The 15075-nt window shown below is 30.2% G+C and overlaps 2 protein-coding genes and 1 long non-coding RNA gene across 8 annotated transcripts; 2 read left to right on the forward strand and 1 right to left on the reverse strand.

Moving 5' to 3' along the window:
* Positions 1-2892: 2892 nt before the first annotated feature.
* Positions 2893-6973, forward strand: LOC117207755. Of its 2 annotated transcripts, none has more exons than XM_033448292.1 (7): positions 2893-3029; positions 4912-5336; positions 5552-5780; positions 5952-6094; positions 6177-6306; positions 6390-6572; positions 6675-6973. In XM_033448292.1, the coding sequence occupies exons 2-7, from the start codon at positions 4938-4940 to the stop codon at positions 6839-6841; spliced, it is 1251 nt and encodes a 416-aa protein (XP_033304183.1). In that variant the 5' UTR covers positions 2893-3029; positions 4912-4937; the 3' UTR covers positions 6842-6973. The 2 variants fall into 2 exon arrangements, with proteins under 2 accessions (XP_033304183.1, XP_033304182.1); XM_033448291.1 differs by having other exon boundaries at positions 2989-3146.
* Positions 6748-14468, reverse strand: LOC117207754 (nucleoporin Gle1-like). Of its 5 annotated transcripts, none has more exons than XM_033448288.1 (9): positions 12206-12366; positions 11994-12115; positions 11626-11922; positions 8861-9286; positions 8687-8777; positions 8289-8576; positions 7907-8211; positions 7447-7825; positions 6748-7374 (listed from the first exon to the last, which is right to left on the reverse strand). In XM_033448288.1, exons 2-9 carry the CDS (start codon positions 12024-12026, stop codon positions 7112-7114), a joined length of 2082 nt encoding a protein of 693 aa, XP_033304179.1. In that variant the 5' UTR covers positions 12027-12115; positions 12206-12366; the 3' UTR covers positions 6748-7111. The 5 variants fall into 5 exon arrangements, with proteins under 5 accessions (XP_033304179.1, XP_033304178.1, XP_033304177.1 ...); XM_033448287.1 differs by lacking the exon at positions 12206-12366 and adding an exon at positions 14237-14468 and having other exon boundaries at positions 7034-7374; XM_033448286.1 differs by having other exon boundaries at positions 7034-7374; positions 12291-12381.
* On the forward strand, positions 12754-14111 carry LOC117207756. Its single transcript, XR_004487586.1, has 3 exons — positions 12754-12794; positions 13099-13206; positions 13420-14111. It is a non-coding gene; the product is annotated as an uncharacterized LOC117207756 (long non-coding RNA).
* Positions 14469-15075: the final 607 nt, after the last annotated feature.

Below are 15075 nucleotides of genomic sequence, written 5' to 3' on the forward strand. Positions count from 1 at the left end.
ATGGTTCCTTTGAGATTTTTGACCCTCGTGATGTGTGAAAAACAATGCAGAGGTGTAGAATAACGCTCTGATGCTCGTGACAGATCACTTCCGATCGCCCTGTACATACGTATATGTGTATATACAGTGACGAGCAAAAGTGTAAACACACTCCGCTGATTTTATGCAAAAGGCAATACTACGACTAATTTTTCAAGTGATCGGTAAAGATTAGGTAACAGCAACTGGGGCCCAGTGTATCGCCCACACCAGTTTCCGGGCCCCTCTCGATCGCAGCCGGGACGGTCATCGTGGAGGTTTTAGTCGGTTGGAGTCCATTCACCGTTTATTGTGAACACCAAAAGGTATTTAAGAAAATTTGTATCTTGGGTTTAATAAACATAAAAAAAAAAGTCGGTTGGAGTCCGGCACTACCACGCCGCTTTTCCCCAGAAGCGACCTGGTGTCCGTGCGGATTTCCTCCACGTTAATAAAAAAAAAAAAAGGTAACAGTAACTACAAGCTACGTCTGACTAACGAAATGTAATAGTTCATTTTCATTAACATTAATAATGTACAGAATATTTTATAATAATTGTGTTTTGAAACAATGTCTACAGTTTTGCACGTTTCGTCAGAAACGTTTATGATAGCATGTAAATATCAGGGAAACGAAACTGTCAATAAGCACTGATTGTCCACTGTTTCGCAGTCAACTGTTCCACACCATTGTTAGATTACTTTTCAGTTTGATATGCTTAATCCAAGATGAAGCCACTTAGTGAAGATAAAAAGAACGGTATTATTTGTTTGCGTGATAAAGGTTTGTCGTTGCGGCAAATTGCAGAGAAATGTGGTGTCAGTCATACGATAGTTGCAAGAATAAGAAAAAAGTATGTTAGTGCACCAATTTCTTCACAAAACGGTAGACCGCGACTTATTTCGGATAGAGCAGCACGTGAAATTGCACACTGTATTCGGTCGGATAGTTACAAAACAGCAAAAATTGCTACTCTGCAAATCGAAATAAGTGCTAGCGAATGGACCATTCGTCGCTCTTTAAAGAGAATTAGTTTACGAGCGAAGGAAAAAGAGAGTAAACCAGCTCTTTCAAACAGAAATATTTATTACGAAAACAATTTGTGGACACCTACAAAGAATAAACGACCGAAGATTGGAAAAGAGTTATATGGAGTGACGAAACAAAAATTAACAGATTCGAATCTGACAGAAGGTCCTGGTATTGAACTTCATCCGAGAATAATGATCAACCAGGTGGTATAAAACAAACTATGAAGTTTGGAGGTGGCTCAATTATGTGTTGGGGTTGCTTTACTCACAGAGGTGTTGGTCCCTTAGTTCGAATCGAAGGTATAATGCGAAAAGAGCATTATTTGACCATTCTACAAAGTAATTTACCTTCTGTAGTTAATTCTTTGGATACAATGAACGTGAAGTAGTATTTCAACAAGACGGGGATCATAAGCATACTGCAAAAATAGTTAAAACCTGGCTAGAAAATCAAAATTTTTCTGTGATGAAGTGGCCAGCACAAAGTCCGGATATGAATCCGATCGAAAATTTATGGTCCATTTTGAAAAGAAGGCTGGCAAAATATAATAATCCACCTTCAGGTGTTCATGAATTATGGGGAAGAACACAACAGGAATGGTACAATATTGAACCACAAATAATTAAAAATTTAATTGACAGTATGCCTCGTAGATTAAAAGCATTAAAAAAAAGTAAAGGAAAGTGGATGAAGTACTAGGTTGAAACCATAGTTCGACGAGTATAATTAAAGTGCAAAATTGTAAACATGCAGTAATTTGCATTTCATGACATTATTAATGTTAATGAAAATGAACTATTACATTTCGTTGATCAGACGCAGCTTGTAGTTACTGTTACTTAATCTTTAACGATCACTTGAAAAATTAGTCGTATTATTGCCTTTTACATAAAATCAGTGGAGCGTGTTTACACCTTTGCTCGTCGCTGTATACTATCTTTCGGTATATGTATTTAAATTCAATAGAGCTCAATATTTAAATTCAATATTTTCTGATATAAAATGCATTATCTCCTAGATAGTTTATTTGGAAAATATTTGTACGTTGTATTAATGAACAATAAAAATATACAATGATACCAATGATTAGACTACAAATTATACATCTATAATATTGTGATTCCATCTAACATGAATGTGAGAATTCAATTGCTTTTAAGCATTTTTCGTTAAGTGAGCGTTAAATTATTACAGTTCCATTGTTTCATTCTTCATTAGTACGTTTTTGGAGGTAAATTAATCATCTTCTGTTATAAGCAAGGCAAAGCACAACGTGAAAGTGTAAAAAAGAATATTGAACTATCACGATATGATAGTCTTACGAAATGATAATCATGATAATGAGTCTTACGAAAAATTAAGATGAATCTGAGAAAAAGTATTTCAAAACTAATAGCGGATGTTAAAAAATACTTAATCTTTTATGACTAATGGCTAAAATGATTAGCATTTATCCCTGCAAGAAGTTATATTAAAAGAATCGAATTTGTGTGAAAGTGAATAAATTGAAACTTATAATTTTTTATTGAAAAATATTGTTAATTATATAGTTTATGGAAAAATACTTCTTATTTTTTATATTACAATAAATATTACGTACCTTTTATAAATGGAATCAAATTAAATATACATACATGCATATATTTGTTTTAAATAAAAAGATTATAGTTTAAAGAAAGTTAAACATTGACTTAAATTTAAGAAAACATACTGGTTGCTTTTTATCGTGAACTATTCTATCTAATACAACCATAGATCGTTTGTGATACAACATGGACGAAAAGTTTGAAGCAGAAATTCGCAAAGTGCGAAACTGTGCAATATCTTTGTTCTCCCATCGGTATCGCTGGAACCTGCACTAAAATGGCATCATTTCTTTGGAACACGCAGCCATCACGCGGCAATCGACTGAAGATTATCTACGAATACATGACGTCTCTCGAACACTCGTCGCATGAACATAAACCATTCCAAGTATGTAAGTAACATTCTCATTATTCTGTCATCACTGTGAACATTTCACAGTTTTCGTCTTGAACTATTCTCTCAATACAGTGTATTCCATTTAACTGATTTAATAGTAGCGCAAACGAGAGTAAGTTTCAATTAGTACATATATATATTTATATACCGTATAAGTAATTTTCTATCGAAATACAAAAAAATTTGATCAGTACCTACTATATTGAATCGAATTATTGAACCTTGTCGAGATTAATACGCGCATGACCATCGATGTGTATTTTTATGATACAATCGGAGGGACAGTAATTTTATTTAAAAGAAAATAAAAGATATTAATATAGACTGGAGTTTATTCGTATAACGTTTCATTTTCCACGAAATTATTTTCAATACGATTCTAGAATCAATTTTCGTGCCAATTTTACAGTAATTGAAACCTTAAAAGTAACTAATCTTCTGTAACAACAGACGTTGTTTATTTCTATCATACAGTTGCTTAACAATAACGAGGTGTAATACATATATATATATATTTAAACTTTAGACCAAAAATTATATTTTTCAAAAGAATTTGATAATTATGTTTTAGAGATTTACATAGAGTTTTATCTCGTCTGTGCTAATACTTCTGTTTATCACTGTATATGGCTCGCCACTTATAATTTTGAAATGTATGAAAATATCAGATACAATGTTGACAAACACTGTTTCAATATATCATGTGTTGTATTATACGTATAATATAAGCAAGCAGGAGGTGATACTTTATGTAAAAATACATACAAATTTTATTATCCGAGATTTTTTTAAACTTCTTTCGTTGTAAATTATTATATGTATACATATAATTAATTAATTATTATATTATATTATATTATATATATGTATTTTATAATTGGATTATTTTATTTTTCCTATTTCGTTTTAGTTCTCGTTTAAAATTACCGAAGAAATATTTATGGTAATTCAAAAAAGCTTCATGTGTACACTATTTACAAATCTAATATCATTATAATTATTGCTCATAAGGGAAATACACAAATGTGTTCTTCTGACGAATTATATAAAAACAAGTACCATGGAATTTCACCGCCTTATTTTGTATCATAATTAAGAAAAGAAACTAATACCGATAAGATTCCATGTAATCGAAACATGTTTCAATTCGAAACCGTACAATTTAATTACAGTACAGTAAAACAAAAAATGGACTTCTTAATTGTAAACATTATTTTATATGGCATGTATTAATAATTTGTTGGCAATTTTTCTTCAGGAACCTTATCAAATTTATGTACATATTTTATAAATTTTCCCCTACGTGATCGTTATTAAAGGAGCATTAATACATATTTATTTATCACGATTTATTGTTATATTTATTATATTTATAACATCCACTATGTTTTCCTAACTTTGTTTTTTTTTTTTGAATGAATTTATGAATTTGATTCATATTGCTGACAATATACGTATACTTCTTTTTTAAATTATGCGTTATCATAAAATATACATGAATCGGTCACACTGAAAATCATCTGTTCTTAAGACAGAATAACTTTTTTAAAATTGGGCTACACGATTTGAGTTTTTTTAGAAATTAGGTGAATTAGTTTATTAAATGACATATAAAAACAATTTTTAAAAGATTATAATTGGTTAAAATCGCAAAGAAAATAGTAAAAGTCGCCTTTTACAACTTTTTTATTTGAACCTGTAATAAAAATATATATATACTGAAAGTTTCATCGAAGTCAACGTTGCTGTGAGTTACGCTAAATTCTCATTATTTTGTCATTTCTGTACTTTATTTCACCTTATTTCTTAATTCATATTATTTTTGTTTATTTTGTATTTTGTAGCTTTAATCATTTTTAAAAATTTCCTGTTGCCAGATTAAAATATAAAATCATACGACAAAATGTTTTCTATGACAAAAACATCGAAGGATAACTTACTTCAGAGTGAAGTTCATTTGGAATCAAAAGATACTTCGATAAATAGGAAAAAATCAATAAATATCGCAACCTTTTCTCTTGAAAGTTGTCAAATTATGAATGACAGTTACGAAATCGAAACAAAACAAAAAAATTTGAAAGAAAGTGAAAAACAAGAAAAAATGCAAATAGAAATTAAAAGTTCAGAAGTTTCAAAATCAGAATACCAGCAAATGAAGCCTACAATCGCAGAATTAAAAAATATTGAATTCAGAGTAGAAAAACTTAAAACAGAGGACAAAGAGTCAAAAAGTTTTAGTGATATTACTTTACATCAAACCAATGTTCCAGAATACAAAATGATTCCCATTGCCGATAAATTTGTAAGTTTCATATATAATGCATCATAATAATTACTTATCATTTTACTAATAATTGCGACGTTTTCTTTTGAATGGTAAAAGATAATCTAAATTTAAGCCTTTATATAGATTTGTGTTTATCATATTTGTCAATATTTTCGTAATATATTTATAATATACAGATCTTATACGTACTAAGTCATTTAAGTAATCAAATACTGTTAACGTATTTTCAGGATTTTCAAAAAGCCTCGAATGTTGCTGTTCCTCGAAAATGTCCTCCGCTTTCTAGTCCGCTATTGAGTGAACGTTCACTTGTTTTAACAACGCATCTTGTACCTTCGCTACCAATTGGCTTATTCGAAGTGCTTGTAGAAGCAATCGAAGTTGCTACCGAAAAACCTGTAGTACTGTTGTATGAATCCAGAAGTGACAGACCAGTTGCAAAAGAAGTTGTGGATATTGGTATGTTATTATTATTATCTCAATCTAATTTTTATATGTAATAGTGTATAACGACTTTTTCGTTAATTCTTTTCTTTCCTATCATTCTACCTACATAAATACGTATGGAATGCATGTAAAAACTGATAAGTTGTAATTAATTAAATAATAGAGTAAATTCATATTTTTCAGCTATCTTATCAGCAAGTGCAGACTGGGAAGATGGTGAACTTCTACCTGTGAGTTTCTGTTTCGAACATCATCTTAATAAAGACAATTCATCGTGCATTTATGCTGATGTTGTTGTAGCTACAGACCGCGCGCTACACGTACAAGTAAATATCAAATTCAAATATACAATTGTAATTACAACTAAATAAAAGTATAAGTATATTGATGTGAGAAAGATTTTTATAGGATATTACAGATCTTCGCGGTCATAGATGTTCTCTCCCAGATCGAAAGAAAAATAGTGGAGTAACAGCCTTGTTATTTAATTACTTATACACGAAAGGTGAAAGCCCAGCTTTTTTCGGCAACACGCTTGGTTCGTACATTACATTAAGAGCATGCTTTTTATTTTCAGTATACTATGAAAATGATTAAACGAATTATAAATTCAATTTTCAGATGCTGATACACAGATTGCTGCTTTACAAATGGTTGCAGGAAAACAAGCAGAAGTTGGAATTTTAGAATCTCCTGTTATTAAGTGCCACAAAAACACATTACCAGGAATCAGTTCACTTCATATTTTAACAAGTTTAGGACCTTTACCACCTTATCGCATCATGATAAAGAAAACACTTTCAGGTATAAAAGTTTTAGGCGTAAAAATGTATAGGACGTATTTCATTCATGCTATAATTCTTTTATGCAATGAATTATGATTTTTACTTTTCATTATATTTGTAGACGTCCTCAAAAGAAAAATTACAACTTACTTACTAAACATAAATCAAGACAAAGAATGGATAGATAGATTCGCTCCTTTTGGGATTACTAGATTTGCCACAAATTCTGAAAAATTATACAACCTCGACGGTGTAAAATCTGTAGTTACAAGTGTACCATACTACTAAGATTATGTTATTCATATTGTATTATTTATAGGCATACGCATAATTATACATACATCACTTATTATTTTTACATTTTTTTGCATTCTTTCCTCACACATTGAAAGTTTAATAAATATGACATTCAAATAATGATCTTTCATATGTACAAATAACTTTAAAATATTTTTGCACGAGAAAATTCTTGCAATATCCGATAATGTTTTACGAGTATCGATAACAGTCAGAAATTTATAATTAGAAATTAAAGAAATTGATTCAGTGGTATTATCATCACCAAAAATTTGGAGGAAGTTGACCATCAGGAGGGGATATAGAACCTTTTGCTAAGCTATTTCTCAAAAATTCTTCAAGTCGTACCAATGGACCACTGCCGATAGATCCTACATTTTTCATGCGTGGATAATATTCTTCCGACAATAAAATTAACAACTTATGGAATTGTTTTGGATAAGCAATCCATAATGTATTTCCAGCAACTTCAAGCATATCCAATAAGAAAGTTGCACAAAGATCTGATATTTCCTTTCGCGGTTCTGAAACAAAATTACAAAATATTACTGAGACTCCGATACAATTTTCTGTAACTTTCTAGATGTCTATATTACCAAAATTTAAAATAGCAGCCAACCATCGCCATGCATTTTGGAGTCCATGTGGATTAGTTTTATCAATTCCTTTCCTTTGAGTCGTGATAGTAATAGAAGCATACAGTCTCATTAAACCGGACATTCTTTTCAAAAATTTATCATGCTTTTCAATTGTACCATCTTCAGCATATTTATAACCCATTAATTTATAATAATCATCATCCGATTGTCCTACCATCCTTGGCATAAAGATAGGAACCGTAAACGGACAAACATTGTAAAAATGTGATAAAAGCAAATCTCCGAAATCGGAATGATCGCTCCAAAGAGCTACGATTATAGCTGCGATGGGAAATGCCATCTTTGGTTTACTTGAAACAAGCGTCTCACCTTGATTCTATTAAAATGGATTATATATGAAATCTGTTATAATTTAAAATACTTGGTACAAATATAAGATTTATATGAAATTACATACAACTAATTTTTTAGCTAGAATATTTTTACAAAAATTTGCCCCATGTGGATGTTCATTAACATTTGGCCAAGATTTTCCCATAAGCAGAATATGTAATCTTTCATATTTATCTGTCAGATGTTGTTTACTAATGCCAGATATTGCATTTACAGGTATATTTATTGCTTTTTGACATTCAAATCTAAATTTTTTCATACTTGGAGATTGTAAAAACTCATCAAATATTTTTACATAATTTTCTAAAAATTTTTTATTATTCACATATATTTCTAACAATTCTTTATCGACATATTTATACAAATGATCTGTAAATAAAATGGTATGTATTTATCACTAATTTATTAAGAACATAAATTACAATTATGGCACAAACTTATTTTACCTTTATCTGATTCGGTCGTTGATACATTTCGTTCTACATTAACAATTAGAGATGTTTCTTGTGAAATATTTGTAGAAATCATGTTCTCTGTTTGCACATTTCCCCTTTTTTCTTCGTCTTCATATTTTTGTACTTCGTTATCAGTACTTGTTTGTTCTGAAATAACTGGCTCGTGAACTGTTTGACTGTTGCTAAACGCCTGTTGTGAATCTGACAATGGTGTCGTATGAGAATGTACTGTATTTTCTGCTCCAGTTGAATTTACCTCACACCGAACATTTATTTTATCTAAGGTATATAAAAAACAATATATAAAACACATAATATAAAACAATAAAGAACTGTGTGTTTGCACAAAATCTAACAAGAAAAGACATGATATATAGTACAAAACTTACCTATTTCTGATTTAAATATACTTAACATTTCATCAATTTGTTGAACCAGTTTTACCATAATATTCAAATCGGCGGGTGTTATTTCACCTATCTATGAATAAAATACATATACATATGTATTTTTGTATTTTTCGTATACTGTATTTAATAAAGTTTTATTGTTTTACTTATTACCTTAATTTTTTCATCTATAAACTTCAATTGGAGGTGCAACTCTTCTAATTTTGTATCATAAGAAGATAATATTATGGCAAAAGAATTTTTGTCTTTACAATGCTCCATACAATTGCAATGTTCCATTGCATATTTCTTAAAATCATTATTTTTTTGGTTGTATATATTTCTTAAAATCATTATTTCTTTGGTCAATTCTTCTTTCTCTTTCATTTCTTTTCTGTATTCTTCAACTTCTTTCTGTTGTTCATGTCTTTTACGTATTTCTTCCTGTTCTGCCATTCTTTCTTCTGCTAGTATACATGCATAGTTCTCCTTACTTTTGCGTTCACGTTCTTTAGCCATATGTGAACGTGACATTGCCATACGTTTCTGTATAACTTTCCCATTTTCTTTCATATGTTGCCAATGACATGCAATTTTTTTCTAAAAGAAATCACATTTTTTATGGTTTTATACATTTGTTATTTATGGAACAATTTATATTACTACTTTATACATATATATCTTTTCATAGATTAATTTTTAAAAATTTTATTTGACTAGCAAAAATTTTCAATTTTCATCAAACATCATTATTTTGACTATTAACAGATGTGTATATAAAAGTTGTGGACAAACTTTGGAAGCATGTAGTATTCATCAAAACTGGTCTTGATAAACATAAGTTCAAAAACAATTAGTTTCAAAGTTGCAAGATATTTATACACTTATGCAAGTGTATAAAAGTATAGTGTATAGTAAACCAGTTGCTTTGTTAAATGAGTTGATACAACAAATTGAAAACTGTTGCTAAGAGATAAGTTAAATGCCAGAGATCTCTCAATGTGTGATATGCTTCTATGAGAAAACATGCCTGAGTGTATATTAAATTGAACATAAGGCATATTAAACATATGCTGTAAAGATAATGTCTTATTGAAAAAACCACTCAGAAATTGATGATTTTTGGATTCATGTTTATTAAAACCGTTTTGTTTGTTTTGATGAGTACTATATGCCTCTAAAGTTTGTCCACATCTGTTATATACATCCCATATATTTTTTGTTTCCATAGCACAACTTTTTCATTAAGTATATTTTGTATAATTTTTGCACAGTTGAAAAAGAATAATTACTCACATAATTGTCTATAATATTCATTTACAAAATGTTGCTTTTCAAAAATTCCATAGGTAACAAAGGTAATTATTTAGAAGTTTGCTCTGTTCACTGATTTTGATGATTTTTGAATATGTTGTCGGAGGCATGATTCTGAACAACTTTTTCCTATACCTGTAATCATCGCTCGGACTTAGTTTCCCAGATGTTCGCAAAAAACAAAAAGACAATGAATCCTGCATATACAGGGTGGTTGGTAACTGGTGGTACAAGCGGAAAGAGGGTGATTCTACGCGAAAAAAGAAGTCGAAAATATAGAATAAAAATTTTTCGTTTGAGGCTTTGATTTCGAGAAAATCGACTTTGAATTTTCGCTCGGTACGCGTGCGGTACGTTATAACGGATCTCACTGTAGATAGTTGTCTCGATGGAAAAATTAAAAAAAAATAAAAAAATAAAAAAAAAATCTTTTTATTCTATATTTTCGACTTCTTTTTTCGCGTAGAATCACCCCCTTTCCGCTTGTACCATCAATTACCAACCACCCTGTATAACGATAAAACGTATCAATTTACCATATGAAAGACAAAGACAATGTAAACATAAGAATACTGCTTCGCGTCTTCCCTTGTCTTTCATATGTTAAATTTGATAAATTGAAGTCAAAATATCTGCTTAACCAATAATTCTTCATTAATAGGTTAATACTTTTTTTACAAAAAATGCGGTGATGGATTGATTAATACATTAAAAAATATATAGTCCTATTTACAGAGATGAAAATGCCAAATATAATTTGCACCATATCCCTTCGCGAACTACCACCACATATACGCATTCTGCATAAACCATCAATTTGGCCGAGAAACTTATATATGAGTTTGAGGAAACCAATTGATAGAGCCAAGACTCATATATGTGTCCCACGTAAACGCATCGCTATGGTCGAGAAACTCATATATCTCATATAAGCGTACATATAAAAAACTCATATGTGTGTCAATTTATTTATCCTGTGGAGAATCTGTATACATACATATGTTTAGAATTTGACATCTTGGAGTGCTATGAACGAAAATCGCGTCTAAGCAGGAATGTGCGCTGGCAATTTTAGATGACTATCCGGCGATAGCTCGGTCCCACGGTACGGTTGACTTAGAACCGCTCCGTCCGCAAAGGGATATGATATCCATTTGAACCAAATAACTTTTGTTACATCTTTAATCTTTCGTGATATATTCTAGCGTTTCCACTTACATAAAACACCCCGTATATTATAAACAAAAGGTAAGAGTTAGCCCTAAGTTAGGTTGTATCCGGCCACTGCCATAAGGCGACCGGCAACCAAACTAACGCATATGCTGCTATGGATACACAGTTGTAGGCAGAATTCATTATAGTGGTACCAACAGTTTTTTTTCAAATATGTAGGTTAGAAACTAGAGCCAAGCGGTGGTTATATATATAGAAAAAAGTTGTTCACAGTCATGCTCCTGACAACATATTCAGAAATGATCGAAATTGATGAGAGAAATAAACTTCTAAATAATTAAATGAAACAAAATAATATCTATTGATTAAGTTACATGTTGCATGCAAATTATATTATATAGAAGTTATATTTCTTTGAAAGTAAAATAAAAATAAAAATGTATCTATATTACCTGAACTTCTTCTTTCCTTTGATATTCGCTTTCTAAGAGAATCTTTTTAACTGAGAAGGTAATACCACCTTGCATATAAATTTTATGCTGTGGGCAGACAGATTTTTGTGGAACTGTAATATTACAAGAATTCCGTTCATTTTCTATATTTTCTGATCTTTCACTTTCACTTTCATTCACTATTGAATCGGGACCAATTGTAATTTTATCCACTTCACCTGATATACGAGAAGCTTTTTGCAAAGCAGATATTTTAAGGCAAGCAAAATCAGAAGCGATATCCTCCATATTTTGCACCTGCCAAAAGATCAAAATATAATATTACTAAACTGTAAAAGTTTATAATATTATTATTTAGTTATACTTACAATTTCGTCTTTAGTGCTTACAAAATGAGGCATCTCTGCATTTACGTTACAAAAAGTAAAATATGAAGTAATAAATTTCAAAAGATCGGGTATTTACAAAAGGTTGCAGGTGCAAGTATAACCTATAAATTTATACTCGGTCAAATTTATTCCACATACAAACATGTATACGTACTATTACAAAGTATACTAATATAGCATTATATACTAACACCATAACAAAGTTTATATCAACATTATTTTAGAATATTAACATCTTGCATCTTAGTAAAAACGTAGCAACATACCGTTACACACCATTTACTCTTCAATCATACTAAACACTGTACGCCAAAAGTGATGAACTTAAGCTAGCAAGAGCAAAAGCAAATGACATGCTGGACATGTTCGTATCACTCGCATGCACTGATATATATTCTATGAATACGCGAGCGAATCTTCACACGAATTCTCATACGCCGAGCATGGTGTCAAGTTGATCATGGCTATATTGGACTTTGGTACATAGCGCCACCATAGGTTAACCGGCGTATTTTATTCCCCTTTCCCACTGATATCAATTCTCACTATTAGAGACGAGTAGAGAAACAGAGAGAACTAGAAAAGATTGTCAGAACATTACAAAAGTTTACCAGTGCGCAGCGCTCACTATTTTATTACTTGTCAAGTTGTCACTCACTAACGAACATGCGATATATCAGTGTGAAATAAGTTTTATATAAAATGTATTGTTCTGTATTCTCTAAAGATTGTACGAGTATTTTATACAAGTGAAAGTTTACTGTTTAGTTCTAACTAGGGGTAAATATGTAATTTATGATAATTTGAGCAACAATTAAGCAAATGCAACATTGAACAGGTACACAACCTTTATTCAATTTACGATAGCCTTGATATTTTTTGTTTTAATTTGCATATAATTATGTCTAGATTTCCATGAGATAAAGCATCGTGATTACCATTATAAATAGTGGGTCAAACTAATAAGTCTGGAAACTAATAGGAAGGATAGAAACTGAGCAATAGCAGTTTTATGTGTTCTGCTCATTTCCCTAAAAACAGTTTTGCAATCTACCACAATAATATGAAATGTGATTCTTTTCAGATAATAATGAACATGTTTCTGCGTCATCTTCAACAATAGAAAAAATTCCCTAACCTGAATATTTTGCTATAAAATGCAATGACTCCTCTATAAATATCAAGGAAATACGTAAGTTGAAAGAAGTTTCAAATATACTATTTACTTTACTTTTACACAATCCTATGAATATATCTTTCTATCTGAATGTACTATTGTGAAAAACAGAGTTTTATGGGAGATATTAATGAGTAATCCAACTGAGCATAACTATGTAATATAAAATGTTAATGTTTAAGGATTAAAATCTTTATATATAATATCGAACATTATTTCTTATTGCAGTTGATAAGTATTGGTTCCCATATAATATACCAAAGAGTACACATCCAAGGAAGAAGTAACAATCCAAAACTACGTATGAGATAATTTTCCATACCCATAACAATAAGAACACTCCACAACATACAAAAAAGAGTTTAACCAATCTCAAAAGAAAACTACTCTCAACAACAAAAGAACATAAGACATTAAAACAATGAGTTGGATACTTGAAAGCAAGTAGAGTTTTTAAAGGATATAGTGAAAGACCTAAAACAAGAAAAACTTTTACCCGATTCTGCATGCTATTATCTTTCCATGCATGAATATGCTTCATTACAATTGTTCAACTGCGTGTAGAGAAACAGAAACAATAGTAACTACAGCTGACTTAGAACTATGTCGATTCCTAAGAGAAGAGTGCAAATAAAATTGTATCAAAATTAAGGTTAGCTATGTATATATAAATTTTATTATTTCATTACATATATATTATTATTTATTTATATATATTGATATAAATATTACTATTTTCTTAATTTGCCTGCAAACTACATGTAAATTAATTGCTCACATCAGTAATGTATTAATTCTGTTTCATTGTACATAAAATATTTCTACATTGCTATATTTAATTCTACATTGTACTTCATATATTATAATAACATTGTATTGATCCTGTTCAATTGTACGTAAAATATATCAATTCTATTCTACATATTTCTATTCTTCATATAGTAATATATTGTGAATTATAAAAAAACTAATAAATCTATTTTAATAATATATGACTGAATTTAATTTAATTTAATGCTTCTCTTGAAATGTGAGAAATACATACCTATATCTTCTTTATCCATAAGAATAAAACAAACGACAAAAATGTTTGCAAATATTTTAAATTCACCTTTCCCTTTTTGTGAACTTCATTAATCATTACTTCATATATTCATATTTTTTCATATTAAACTTGTATATTTATTTCACTAACACTATTATTTTAGTCTATATACATTCGACTTTTTTAACTTCGCGCTATTTTTTCGTAATACATCAACGGCGCTGGCATATAAAGTCTTTTTCAATTTGCTCAGTGTAAAGTTATACATGCACTAAGGAGAGAGAGAAACAGCAGAGACAACTAGACCCGGACTATATTTACATAATGGCGTTACACAACAAATTCTAACTTCTCGATTGGAGCGCCTTGCTGCGGACAAATCGATCAACATTACTAGGTCACAAAGAGTCTTACCCTACCACGAAAGTTTGCACACCTGTATCTACGACCGAGAGCGTGCTCATGTTGCACGCCGCTGTGTCAATATGTCATAACGCCATACTTCAACAATACATAACAGATCGATTATCTTCATACTTATTTAACTCCATTCAACTCTTTAGCATTTCATCTTTATTCGTATTATAGCGAATCGAAAATTCATGTATATACTTATCGTACAAAGTACTATATAATTATTTATATACATATATGTATAGAATTTTTCTATATGCAAATTTTATTAGGCAAAGTTAAAATATTTTTAAAATAGTAATGGTGCACTACATGGTACAGTAGTTGCTCTGGATCTAAGGGCATTTGAAAAATTTCAGAATTATCTGCAATTTTAAAAATTGAACTACATATTTTTATTTATACATCGATCAATGCGTTTTTAA

This window comes from Bombus bifarius, unplaced genomic scaffold (genome assembly GCF_011952205.1).
Source record: "Bombus bifarius isolate JDL3187 unplaced genomic scaffold, Bbif_JDL3187 scf7180000008046, whole genome shotgun sequence".
NCBI lineage: Eukaryota > Metazoa > Arthropoda > Insecta > Hymenoptera > Apidae > Bombus > Bombus bifarius.

Excerpts from the sequence above, each read along its gene's own strand:
- LOC117207755 (XM_033448292.1), top strand. The coding sequence starts at position 4,938 with ATGTTTTCTATGACAAAAACATCGAAGGATAACTTACTTCAGAGTGAA. Across the intron at positions 5,781-5,951 it reads AAAAGAAGTTGTGGATATTG|CTATCTTATCAGCAAGTGCA; the intron begins GTATGTTATTAT and ends CATATTTTTCAG. Across the intron at positions 6,095-6,176 it reads ACCGCGCGCTACACGTACAA|GATATTACAGATCTTCGCGG; the intron begins GTAAATATCAAA and ends AGATTTTTATAG.
- LOC117207754 (XM_033448288.1), bottom strand. The coding sequence starts at position 12,026 with ATGCCTCATTTTGTAAGCACTAAAGACGAAATT. Across the intron at positions 9,287-11,625 it reads AAAGGAAAGAAGAAGTTCAG|AAAAAAATTGCATGTCATTG; the intron begins GTAATATAGATA and ends GATTTCTTTTAG. Across the intron at positions 8,778-8,860 it reads TTATAGATGAAAAAATTAAG|ATAGGTGAAATAACACCCGC; the intron begins GTAATAAGTAAA and ends TTTTATTCATAG.